Source organism: Gallus gallus, chromosome 2, assembly GCF_016699485.2.
Source record: "Gallus gallus isolate bGalGal1 chromosome 2, bGalGal1.mat.broiler.GRCg7b, whole genome shotgun sequence".
Lineage (NCBI taxonomy): Eukaryota > Metazoa > Chordata > Aves > Galliformes > Phasianidae > Gallus > Gallus gallus.
In genome coordinates this window covers 41,596,348-41,609,872 of record NC_052533.1, presented here as the reverse complement: position 1 = coordinate 41,609,872, position 13,525 = coordinate 41,596,348, and the positions used below count along the sequence as shown (strand labels likewise).

General features: G+C 35.9%; 1 protein-coding gene across 13 annotated transcripts in view; it reads right to left on the bottom strand.

Moving 5' to 3' along the window:
• Nucleotides 1-13,525, bottom strand: part of ATP2C1 (ATPase secretory pathway Ca2+ transporting 1) — a 100,370-nt gene that overhangs the window by 17,263 nt on the left and 69,582 nt on the right. For all 13 annotated transcript variants that reach the window (XM_046931754.1, XM_046931756.1, XM_015281756.4 and 10 more), the window contains 10 exons: nucleotides 12,941-13,051; nucleotides 11,899-12,015; nucleotides 10,417-10,506; nucleotides 8,906-8,941; nucleotides 7,997-8,058; nucleotides 7,518-7,626; nucleotides 3,895-4,050; nucleotides 3,165-3,233; nucleotides 1,099-1,174; nucleotides 557-623 (listed from right to left, as the gene is read on the bottom strand). In XM_046931754.1, the coding sequence (XP_046787710.1) occupies nucleotides 557-623; nucleotides 1,099-1,174; nucleotides 3,165-3,233; nucleotides 3,895-4,050; nucleotides 7,518-7,626; nucleotides 7,997-8,058; nucleotides 8,906-8,941; nucleotides 10,417-10,506; nucleotides 11,899-12,015; nucleotides 12,941-13,051 (893 nt within the window). The remainder of the gene's footprint in view (nucleotides 1-556; nucleotides 624-1,098; nucleotides 1,175-3,164; nucleotides 3,234-3,894; nucleotides 4,051-7,517; nucleotides 7,627-7,996; nucleotides 8,059-8,905; nucleotides 8,942-10,416; nucleotides 10,507-11,898; nucleotides 12,016-12,940; nucleotides 13,052-13,525) is intronic.

The window sequence follows — 13,525 nt, the reverse complement described above, 5'->3', positions numbered from 1 at the left end:
AAAAACAAACACTAGTCCATAGATCTTGTTATTTAAATAAATGCTCTCTGTTATTTAAAGAAACCCTTCTGCCTTGTGTGCCATCCAGGTAATTAGCAACTCAGCAACTTTTCTGAGAGTAGAGAATTAGAGCATATAGAATGTGTTAATTCTCAGCAAACAGTATCCTAGGGTGAAGTTTCCATAACGTACTTCTTCAGTTAATATTTAGCACATGACACGAGGCTTGCATTCACTTCATTTTATTAGTTACAAAACTATATTTTATTTACTCAGTTGTACAATTTGAATTTCTCACTACTTATTGCCTGTTTACAGATGTTTCAATAACACTCAGAAATCACTGAACATGAACACAATATGAGAAGATGGACAAATAGCTACCATATCACTAAGAGTTATTATTAGCTTGCTTTTCTGCAGCACAAAGTCTATTTTCACTCTGTATTATTTATCTAAACTTAAAAACAGAATCTGTGTGGACGTACATTATAACATACATCAAAAGCTTTCAAACACTTCCTGTAATGCACAACCTACATGACAAAAATCTTACCTCACGCCAATTGTGAACATATCAAGGATATGCTTTCCTTGCAACCAGCCAACCAGCATAATAACTCCTATAAAGAAAATAGTTGTCATAATAAATACAAAGCCATCATGTACTGTAGCCTAACAGGAAAAAGAACTCAATCAAGCTGCTTAAAAAAAATCTGTTATTTCCTTCACTGTTCATCATGACTCCACTATTATGACAAAGATGAAGAAAGTTCTTGCCACTCAAGCAGCCCAATCATACCTGCAGTGAGGTACTCCCTTCTGCACACTCTGAATTAGAATATAAGACATGCTGCAATTTGAAAGGAAGGGTTTAGAAGATAGAACACCGTGTTTGTGCAAAGAGGCAAGCAAACACCCTTATGATGAAACTTATGTTACGTTATTAATCTTCAGATGATTACTTGCATGAACTCATTAAACAGCAGAGAATACAATTAGATGTCATAATACCCAAAAAGACCAGGTCCCTCAGTCTTTTCAGGACCATAGGTCAGTCACAAAGTAAATTGTAGGTATCTGCATAGATTTTCTTACCTATTATACCAAAGGAATACAAAGAAAGCTGTTTTCCTAAGAGATCCATGCTCTTCTGCAACGGTGTCTTTGGAGCCTTGGTGAACAGCAAACATCCAACAGTTAACAAGTTAAAAAATAATTACATCAAATACTTCTTCAGGTGTGCAAATTTCAAGACCCTGTCTTGGAAACTACTTGACTAAGATGCAGCTATATAGTACTTTTCCACACGTTCACTGAATGAAAATACAGGCTCCTTTGTTCCCTTATCATGTAGAATTCTAGAAATTTGAAGAATACTTCAAGGAAACTAATTGAAATTTAGAAATATCCCTTGGGAGTTTTGTGATTTTTACAGCAAATCTAATATAAAAAATCATCTCAAAAGATTTTGCAAAAAAAAAAATGCAAGGTTAACCATAATCAACCACATTTCTTCCAGACATAAAAGTCCTTGATAACAAGAACAAAACCGACTTTTGGAGGCAGAAACATTAAAGCCCCGAAAGATCAATTCTACCTCGGGAAGAATTTGCTAACTAGCTGCAAAAATAGCCAAATAAGAAACGATATGAATATTTAGTGCCAAAAATACAGTAAACAGGAGTGGGATACCAAGAAAAAACAACATTTTATATATATATAAATATATATATCTCCAGTTATATATATGTATTATATATATATCCAGTTATATATATATATCCAGTGTAAAACATCCAGTATACATCCAGTGTAAAAATCTCCTTTCCTGATATACATATATATATATACACACACACACACACACACACAGACACACATATATATATTCCTGAGATATTCCTGATATACATACATACATATATACATATGTATGTATATTAGGAAAGGAGATTTTTACACTGGATGCTATTTTGTTTGTTTTGTCGTTTTCTTTGTTGCTTTTTTCAACTAATATATGCTGGACTACAGTATGGAAAGTGCGGCAATAGGAGGGAAACAGGTTAATTGTAAAAATCTCTGCTGCACAAGTCAAGGCAAAAAGAGTGCACACACTATGTGGGCAAGCTGACTTAATAGTTTAATTCACTCTTACCATCAAAATTTGCTTTAGAAGTAATACTGTTATAAAAATAACCATCAAAAATAACCCCGAAGTACTCTGATATTTCAGAATGTTGATGGTACAGATGCTCACATACTTTTTCTTTCATTAATAATTGCAAATGTTAGAATACAAACTAAAACCCACAGAATGGATTGTGTTTTCCTTGCACATGTAATGAAGCGGATTCCACTTTGGGTGACTGGACAGCAGTATTCCCTTGAAAGGGATAGTAAGGCACTGCAGCTAACAACACGAGGTCAGTGGTACACTCCTGGCCGACACATCTAATGCCTCACCAGCTCCGTTTTGACACATTTCAGAAATCTAATTCGGGAAAAAGAAAGTGCTGCCTATACTATGCCTGATCATGTCCTGACAGCTGGAGACAGACTGTCACCTTCCGACCCTCTGCTGGTCAGGCAGCCAGAAAAGAGGTTAGAAGGCCACAGGAACACAAAGCACTCAAGAGACTGACTTCTGCGTGGATCAGAGCGCTACAATAAAGAAAGTGACTACAGCAATTCGGTATACTGAAGTCAAAGCGAGCTTCATAACTTCAGGAGGATAAGCTAGAGATTATGAAGCAGCAGAAAACACATACAACCCTGAAGTACACGATACAAACTTTGAGGGGAAACATAGTCCTGTGCACAAATCTGCCATACAAATCCCTTCTGTACAAACTCAGTTCCACTTGAAAAACACACTTGTTCTAAATGCAGTAAAAGTTGTTCCATTCTTGAAAAGTGTTGGAATATTATTTTCAAAGATAACATATTTAGGTCACTTAGGGATAATGCGTTACACTGAATTCAATTATTACTTTCATGTTCAAGAGCCAAGATTTGTTTTAACTAGAGAAAAGAAAAACATGAAAAGCACAGTCATTAAATCTAACAAAGTTCCTATAGAATAAACCCCAAAAATCTAATTTTAATGAACAAAATGTACATCTCTCAAATATACACCCATGTTTCTAGATATTCACTCTTACCTCTTCTGCTTGCATCATTTTGAAAACCTCCCCAAATTCAGAGTTTTCTCCTGTTCCAATAACAATGCCCTAAAAAGCCCAAATAAATAAAAAGTCAATTCAGATCTAAAGTTTAATTTTAACGTTAGTGATTGTTTTGTAGTGATTTGACTCAAATACTGGGCAAATGCCATTTAGTCTGCTATGATTTTGTTAGCTGTCTTTGTAATTTTAACTACTGATATAAATAAGAAGAACTTTTGTTTAAACAAAAATATTTCAACTCTCTGAAACAAGGTGTTATTCTGTGTACTGCTGAAGTATTTAGGTTTTGTTACAGGTAGTTACTAAACAGTGCAACACTCAGTTAACACCAACCACAACCACAGGTCTTCATGCTCTAACACACAAATGCAGCTCTACAAGTTTGGGAATACCACATCGTAGATAGAGCAGTTTCACACCTGCTTCCTCCCAGTTTGAATACTCTTGACTATAAGTTTACTTCCAGGGTCTGAAAAAGCACCACTGAGAACAGTTTTGCACTGTGTTATGGTAAAGTCACCCATATTTCCAGTAAATATTTCTATTTCTACTCCATTTCATTTCTATTGTTTTAGAAAAATGAAAATATATGCAGCCAGTAAAGAACAGTTATCAACTGGTGTAAGTGAGCATTAAAAATAAGAACCAGGGTTATTCAAATAGTTAAAACATGGAAGTTATTCTTCTCTATCGCTCATAATTTTACCTTTGCTTTCCCACATCTGACCAATGTTCCCATGAAAGCAATGTTGCTCCTTGAAGTGAGGTCTCCATTGGTAGCTGCTGGCTGAGGAGCTGTAGATTTAGCGCAGGGAGCCGTCTCACCTGTGAGGCTGGATTCATCGATAGAGAGGTCCACAGCCTTTGGAAACAAAATAAACAGACTACTAAAAGCCATGGCAATCATCTTTTATAAGCAGCTGGAAGTGGTAATAAAAACTTCCCAACTCTGACCGTTAAAATTATATCCAATTTATTCACATGGAAAAAAAACATACGTCAATATCAACCCTATTATACAGGCCAACAAAGCAACAAACATTCCTACAGAATGTTGCAGTGATGCACTCACTTTGCAAAGTCAAAGTTTACTCCTCATTTTATGTTCAGGACTTTTTCTATAAAACAGTCAAGAGCTTGTAACTGATGCATTCCATTGGCAAACAAAATAATTAACTGGGAATGCAAATGCAAAGACATATTATCCTCTCAATTCTTCCCCTGTCCATTTCCTCTTAGCGTGGCCGATCAGGAACAAGCTAACAAATATATGTTATAAAGGGTTTTTTTTTTTTTTTGTCCACGAAGTCCCTACAGGGAAAATGCTATTCAGGCAAGAGTCAAGATAAACTGGATAAATGGTAAAAATGTCCTTCCTTTAGGTTTCACTTTTGAGGGGTTTTCTGGCAGCATGTGTGAGCGGTTAGAGAAGGAAAAGAGAAAAAGGAATTAAAGTTCCATTAAAGCTACGCAGCTGTCTGATAGGCACAAAACAAGTTCTCTAAACATAGAATGTAAAATGAAAAATACCATACAAAAATAAGAATTTAAATGTTCTTTCCCAATCAACATCAATCCTAAAATCCTCTATTGATTTCAGTGAGTTAAATAGAGCCAAAGCTTAAATCATAGAATTCTATTGACACATTCCAAGTAACATAATTTTGTGTTATTAAGAAGTTTAAAGCTCTTATTTGTGACTAAATCACTAGATTTTAATACAGTCTTCTTGAGAAAAGCAGTGGTGAAGGATGCTTGATAAAATTAAGTTACCAAATCTCTTTGAAAGGATATCCCTTGCGAAGAGTAAATAGGAATCAGTCACACCGTAGTTGGTACCATCACACATAGCACATCACTCTGAGCTTAAAGAACATTTTTGGTTTGGTTTTTTGAGGGGGCTTTATTTTGAGTTAACTTGGAAGCTATCCAGTTCTAGCTGGACAACAAAATGCTCCTAGAGCCAAAATAACTTGATCAATGTTAAGAAGAGAACTGTACCTTCACTAAAGTGCTTTATGAAGAGTCAAATCCCCCTAATCCTGCTATTCTCTCAAGTAGTTACCAGGAGAGTACCCATTTTTAAAAGATGGATGCTGTATCAATAAAGCAAAGTGACACTTGTAAAAAAAAACTGCAATGAATCTTTCAATCAAAGCCATAAAGAACAATTAGCAACAGTTCTACAGTAATGCTTTATTTGCACTGCATTCCTCAGATTGCAAGATTAAACAAGATGAAGTTACCACAGTGCTACCGTTCAGCTTTATCCATGAGCTCTGAATTATTTGTCATCTCCACCAACTTTAATTTTGTTCAAAGCCAAAGATGTTACAGTCACGTTAGTTCTTGTAGTATTCTAGCTTTAGAAGACATTGTTAGAAAACTTGATGGATGTCTCATTAACCTGCAGAAAACTTAGGCCAGTAATGTTCAAATAATGTTTTGAAAAATAAGATTGTCCTACAAGATTAGCCCAGCAAAGACATTTCTTTGAAAAGTAAACAGCACCTAATTAGTGCTTCTACAAATTTCTAGGACAGTATCCATGAGAACATGCTGTAGTGATCTCATTCTTTATCTGAAAAGACAACTTCCCTCTAGTCAACCATCCCCGAGCAATGCCCACTGGGACAAGATGATTCTTCCAAAACAAGCGATGTTAAGGAACAGCTAATTCCATTATTCACCATATTCAGAAAAAAAAAAAGCTTTAGCAGAAGAAAACAAAAAAAGTCTCAATCACTGACCCATGGAAGCATGAAAGATACCACAATTTGTTCTACAATCATTAAATTCAGCTCAGGGTTACGAGTCGTTATTTTGAAGACTTCATTCCTGTACCTTTACAAAGTTTTATTTGCCACTGTTCACTTTATAAATGTGATGTGATACCAGCTTCCAACGCAAGGACAGTCAAAAGGTTAGATTTCATCCAAGCACTGGCATCTTTGAGGGAGTTTCCTCAAAGATAGGATATTTTCATGGAAGAACTTAACATCTCATTAACACAGTAGAACAGTAATCCTGCAGTAACCCCAGTGCAGTTAACAGCAGAACTACATTCTTACTTTCTTTGTCCAACTGCCTTATTTTCATGTAACAACTTCTGGCTTGCAGATCCTTAGATATCTTAAATAAGAAATGTAGAAAGCAGAACTCACCATTACAGTAAGATTGTAAAGATGTTTTCTACATTTTTATAAAAATATGTGCACACGAAAGTACTTCCTTAAAGAAAAAATACATCTTCCAGTTAATCCTTAATTGGATCACTTTCTACCCAACTCCAGCCGCTAAATATTCAGAAAGGGGTCTTATATGGTAAGCAAGTGATTTGCAAGGCCATATTCACCAGAAACACCAAAACACTTTTTTTTTTTATGATTATATATATTATTCATACTTCCTTGTATCAAGGACTTGAAACTGATCTAGGCTCTAAAATAAAGTAATGCTCACATTCTACTGATTATTCATCTTTTTTCAGCAAGGAAGAGGAGCCCTACAGCTGAAGGGAAAGAAGAAACTACTAGGCCACAAACAGGAGAGACTGACAGGATGTTATATTTTTGCCAAGTAACCTGCCTACGCTTTTTCTCCATGTACAGACAGGTTAGGCATAGGAGTGACCAGGAAATAGGCACAAGGCTAAAGGTGGGTGAAATCTCATTTACTGCTTAAACTGTGTATAATGAATGGGGAAAAAAAAAAAAAAAAAGACATAACAGTGTAAATTAAGGTCTTACCAAGTTGTGTAAATAGTACAGGCTTGATCTGTGTTACCACAGCCAAAATTTTTTGCCATTCTATAGTCGTGATTTGGGCTAATCCCTATGAACAGCACCCAAGCCAAAGGTCTCTTAGAGAAAGCACGAAGTACATCCAAACGCATCACCTATACACTTTCAGTGCTATAAACAGCACTGAAACTAGCACAGTGTTTAGTGAACATCAAAATTATATACTAACGACCAATGCAAATAAAGACAGAAAAAAAATCAGTAGCTAACAGCTGCCAAAATATCTTATAATTCAGACCGAAAACAACTCTTTGACTTGTTTAGTTGAATACTTCTTCTGAATGCTAAAGTTTTCAAGAATGGATTACACACATGAAGTCAGAAAATCCTATTTTCTACAATCAAAAAGAATATGTATTATCAATGCGCAACAACAATCACAAGCTTAATTATTTCACAATTTCAATCCAACTAGCTGTGAATGCCAAACAAAAATACTTACTGCAGTTCAGTATTCAGTGCATATCTTCTCTTACTCTGTCTCACAAGAAGAAGTGCTATGAAATATTAATGCTATATTGCATACCTCAAATAAACGTAGATCAGCCGGGACTCTGTCTCCAACAGACAGGCAGACTGTATCACCTGGAACTAAGTCTCTCGCAAGCGTGTGTTCCACTCTACCTTCTCGCACACTGTAGGTGTAAATACAAGGTCAAAGTGCATAACAACATCTCCTCCGGCATTTTGTCTGGGAAAATCAAAGTGCTGACCATGCACTGAAGTGTTACTGGTTTCAGCAAAATACAATTTCAATTTTGCTGTTCATTTCTACAGAAGGTCGGTATCACTTAACATCATCTGAAGCATCCAATGGGCAAAAATGCCAGAGTATTATTCTAGAACCATACAACAATCTTTAAAACGAGTCAAAGCAAATTATGTTCTTTAAAATCATAATGGCTTGCTATAAAGGTGTTTTAAAGTAAAGCATTTTTATTCTACTCATTTCACGTTAAACTTAACATGACTCAATTTGAGAGAGAGGACACAATGATTCCATACCAATGGCATTCTGGAGGCACAAGTTTACTAAGCTCTTCAAGAGATTTTTCTGATCGGTACTCCTGCAGAGGCAAGATTGACATTTCAGCAGATGTGGACATACCTCATTCTAAAAGTTGTATTAAGACAACTTTACAAAGACTCAGTTAAGATATGCCCTTCAGTGGCTCCTTATTAGATCGATTTTAAAAAAGCAAATATGGTCCAAATGCTAAAATTTCAGATTGAAGAATGTGTCTACATGCAGTTTCTGAGAAAGACTAGAAGAGGGCCTTTGAATTCTCCTTTAATACTTTCAGGGCTCTGTAATATGTAATGGTAATACTTCTAAACTCAGGGATCAGATGCACAATCAAGTTCTACAGTTTAGCAAAGTTGTACCAAAACCACTTTGTTCATGTTCTTAACCCCTGGAGAACTAAGGCAATACACCTCATCTCTAACTCAACACACAGATTAGGAAATAAACAATGCTACAAAGCACAAACAGAAAGCTATTTTGCCTTAGGCACACACTAAGTAAAGCTGGGTATTAAAAGAATGAAAACAACTCTATTATGATTTAGGAAACAAGATTAGGGGGGTAAAATTCCATACAAAATTGCAGCCAGAGCGATATGTTTAAAATACTAAATTTCATAGAAAATGTATTTTAAAGTACTTCAACATTGTTTAATCTGAATGTTTCTTTACATGCATTCTTTTGTCACTGATTAAATTACCCATACAGATGTAAAAATGTTAAAGTAGGACAAATCAAGCACTTCAGAGAAGGCAAAAGACTTGGATGAAAGCGCAGAGCTTTTTAATCGAGCACTGTGCAGCTGCACATTGCATCAGGACAGCTACTTATTAAATATAAGAGCATACATAAAAGCGATAACCTCATTTGTACAACAGATGTCTTACCTGAACAAAGGCAACTGTAACAACAATCAGTATTGCCTGAAAGAAAAGAAAAGTAGATAAGAGAAATCCAAACGGCAATGAAAGTGATATTTGCTTCTGCCCAGCCATAGTTACTACTACACATTAGCATTATGGTTTAGAAACAGACTCTCAGGCTCAAAATGACTGGCTAACCCCCAGGCCTGCTAAAACAAAGAAACGCCATTGTCTATTTATGCCCATTCAGTAGCAACCAAGTGCCTCAGTAAGCTGATCCTGCTAAAAATAGGACTGATAACTAGATGGTGATTTTGAAGTAAAACTTCCAGCGCTTGGGAGGTAAACTGTTCTGTGTTTCTAAAAGGTGAGCAAGAAGCAGCAGTGGAGGGAGTTCCATAAAAGAAATAGAAAAAAAATGCCTGACTGAAGTATTCACTGCCATGTTAATTGTCATAAAGCATCAGATCTGGTTTAAATCAAGTAACTAGATAACAGACTGAGAATAAACTGAATACTAGAAATAAAGTAGTGAGCTGAGGAACTGGTCTGGAGCCATAGGATATCTCAATTATGAGAACATGTACAAGAAACTTGGGAACTCTGCCCAAGACTACCAAGGAGTAAGACAATACACTGACTACAACCTGAACAGCCAAGATGCCAAACAAAGAGGCGAAACAAAATTGCCCTGTAGGAATAATCCAAGAAGAGTGGAAAGGCATCAGTAGTAAACCTTCCTCCACATCACACACAACTCTGGTCACAACACTTCAACATAAACATCACGGGGCTCGTACGCATGCAGTGTGAAAATGAGTCAATGAATGAGGTCTATTAGATAATGAGAAAGATCAATTTTGTTTAAAGTATGACCTCCTCCCTCAATACAGTCTCTAATTGAGCTTTGTTATACTAATTGAATTTGTTACTCAAATTGAGTTGTTACAGTCATTTCTTATTGGCTGGCCCATAACTTTGAAGATAGAATCATATCTTGAAAGTACACCCTTTGTAATTACTAAAAAACTAAATATGACCATTTTGAAAGAGAAATACTCTTCTAGAACTCTTAACTAAATCAAAGGTAAACCCAGCAACTTTTTCTGCCTTGTTTTACACTAACAATAGCCTTAGCAATGGAATACTAGTAAATAACCATATATATATATATATATATATATACACACATATATATATACACACACACATACACACACACACAAAAAAATATTTTCCCTCTTTCCATTGAATATTGCTAACTGAATTACACATGCTTCTTTTGGAGGCAATATCACCTTCTACAGCTCATGCTACCTGCCACAGTTTGGCTCCCCTGGCCTCACATCAGCATCTCACAATTTGTGTCTATGTGCATCAAGATGCCAGTATCCTCCAAAAGTAAAAATAGATAAATCACCTCAATTAATTACAGTCAAATCCCACCCCGTATTAGCATTCATGTGATGTTCAAAGTAAAAGTGGCCACCCATTCTGAAGCATTTTTTTCAGAAGATAAGATTTGAGTTCCTTACCACAGTGATACTGACAGCATCATCAAACTGATGCATTAAAACACTGATGACCGCAGATGCCAGGAGAAGCATTATAAGGGGATTTTTAAACTGAAACAAAACAGAAGAGTCACTGAGCAATACTCTATACAGAAAGACTATTTTATCTACACCTTAAAGCACATCTAAAAAGAATTGACTCTGTACAGTTCAAATTTTATTTGAGGGTTGGTTGTTTTAAATATCAAAGGCCTTGAATGGACCATATTCAATGGCAGCAGAAAAACATTTCTTGATCCTTATTTTCAAAGTCAAAATATCTCCTTATTTGTTTATACTGCATTTAAACACATACAAAAAAGCCTGAAATGCATTCAAAACATCCTTGAGGTAACAACAGGCAGATCCTGTTCCCAGCAATTTATTATTACCAAGGCAATTTCATAATTTCCAATTCATGACTTCTTGCTTTCCAAGATACAAACTTTCATTTTAGATCACATGCTTTCTTCAAATTTCTAAGGCTAAAATAATGAAGGATCTTGCATCTACATGACAGCTTGTTCCTAACGCTGTCAACAAGAGAAGTCTTACAAAAGAAGTGAATCTTACAATAGAAGCAGAAGACATTCAAGAGCACATATGACAAGCACATCCAAAGCAAATACATATCTTAATAAATGCTATCTAAAATAGGCTTCAATAATATGCTTTAGAAGCATGTTGATGCATCTAACTGAAGCTATGGGTGGGAAAATGAAGCATTAGTACCAGAGGACAGCTAGTACATAAAGATGTTCCCACTGCTATCACCAATCCCAAAATTACTTAGAACTTTAGAACTTAAATGTACTGCTGCTTAGACAAGTTGCAGGAAACGTTTATGTTAAACGAAAATGTTTAACATAAATTCCTTAGAAAACTCTTGTTTGAAAAACTGCTTTAAATAACTTTGCCAGGGACACATAAGAGAAGCAAAGTATTGGCATAGTGGCACTTTCACACCATTCACGGATGCTGGATGGGCTCACATTTATAATAAATCAGTAGGCTGACTCCATCCACACCTTCAGTTCACAGGCAATGGTTTTGCTTTTTCAAATTTTCCTTTGCCTATCTAGTTATTCACACTTCATATTCCATTTAAGCATTTTCCAGTCATAAACATTTGTGTCTGTTTCCAATGCAATTCATGCTGAAGCCACTGCCTATAAGGAACTCTTACTTCTCCAGCCTTTAATCTAGTTACAGATGGCAGCCTTCTGCTAGATGCAAACATTTATTCATGAACAAACCATGTAATCCAAACACTCATCTCTACACCCAAATGAAAGCTTTTTCAATAGGTAAATTAGATGCAAGCTATGGAAGACAATTTCTCACCCAACTTCAGTTTACCCACTTTTATCAGAATGTACTCATGTACATGAAAGCTACGGAATAGAGCGTAAAATTACTGATCAAATATTAAAACAGAAAAGCAGAAAAGACAAAAATCTCAACCTGGGAAATATATTTTTTCCAGAGAGGTTCATCTTCACTAATATCAAATTCATTCCATCCATGGAATGCCCGTCTATGACACACTTCACAGTTTTTCAAGCCATTCTGAAGATTAGCCTATTAAAATACACAAAGAATAACATAGTCAGCAATTACACTATAAAGACAGGCTTCAAAATAAATCTCAACACTTAAATAAAGGGTCTTAGATTATAAAAGTTTGGCCATCAGGTTTAGCCATCAGGAAGACAAACTTGGTACTGCTGTTTGTATGCCGATAAAAGCTAACTACTCACTGTTTTAAAATAATATTTGACAGTAAAAATATTCAACACAAAATTCACCAAACTAAAGCAGCATATGCAGTGGCACATCTCTAAATGACTGCTAGTCTTCCCTGCAGAAAACTTATCAGTGATCCAAACTGTGGGCACAGCTCAGACTCTTGAGAATTAAGTCAGGAGTTTGGCTAGTCGGCCAAATGACAGCAATAGCTTCAAAGTCTTGAGCTGTCTGTGGGCAATATCTATCATGGTGTACTCCTCAAGCAGTCAAGCATACAGAAGATGAAAAAAGACCATCTATCAAGAAAGTTAACCCAAATTCAATGGTTCATAAATCTGTCAATAGGTAGCTTTCTCTATCCCATTTCTCCTCTTAAAATGGAAGCTGCCAAAATATACTAAGGACATTAAGAATTCCATAACAAAACGAAGTGATAGCTATGAAAAACAGGACAGAGTTTTACAGGAAGAAAAAAAAAATCTCACACTCTAGGAGAGTTTTCTTAACAAACATGCAATCTTCAAAGTATTGAGAAGCCCAAACATTTTCAAGTTCCCACCCCACTCCAATAACCAATTTACCTCCAAAGCACTGGAGATAGCATTTCAAGCAACGATGTAAAGATCAACACCCTTTTAGAAACAGACAATATCAAACTGCTTGATATCAAACGGCTTTCAGTGACAAGAACTGTCCTTAAGAAACGCCAAACGTTTTGTAACATCAGCACAGCTTTAAGAGAAGCAGAATTACTCACTTGCAGAATGCTTGCAACTTCATCAACTGGCAATTCACTTGCTTTTTTTGAGGACAGTACAGGAATCATTGTCTCATTGTCACCATCAGGGATTTGCTCAAGACGTGCAACCTAGAAACAAAACCAAAGTCTGAAGGAAAAGAAGGACTAACATTTCAACAACACATGCCAGAGCAATGCAGCATTAATGCCACTGAAAAATCTTTTCCAATAACCATTTGCACTAGAAAAAAAAAAGATCTGCAGATTTGCTTTATTTTCACGCAGTACCATATGTGCCATTATACACCAAAACACTGGATGTACAACTGAGAGAACTGCATCTGTAATTACACGTTAAGCCACAGCAAAGATCCTTACAGTTACACATATTCATGCTCCTTTAGCTCCATACCATCAATAACTGGGCAGAAGGTAATAACTCCAGATTAAATTTCACTCCCTGCCCCTACTTTCTACCTACTGATGAAGTCAGTTTAAGCAGGCATATTTGTGCATTACTGTAGACAAAGAAAGGAGAAACAACATTAAGAACACCACAAACAAGAGCACAGATGCACATGAAGTCACAGGACTACAGTACAA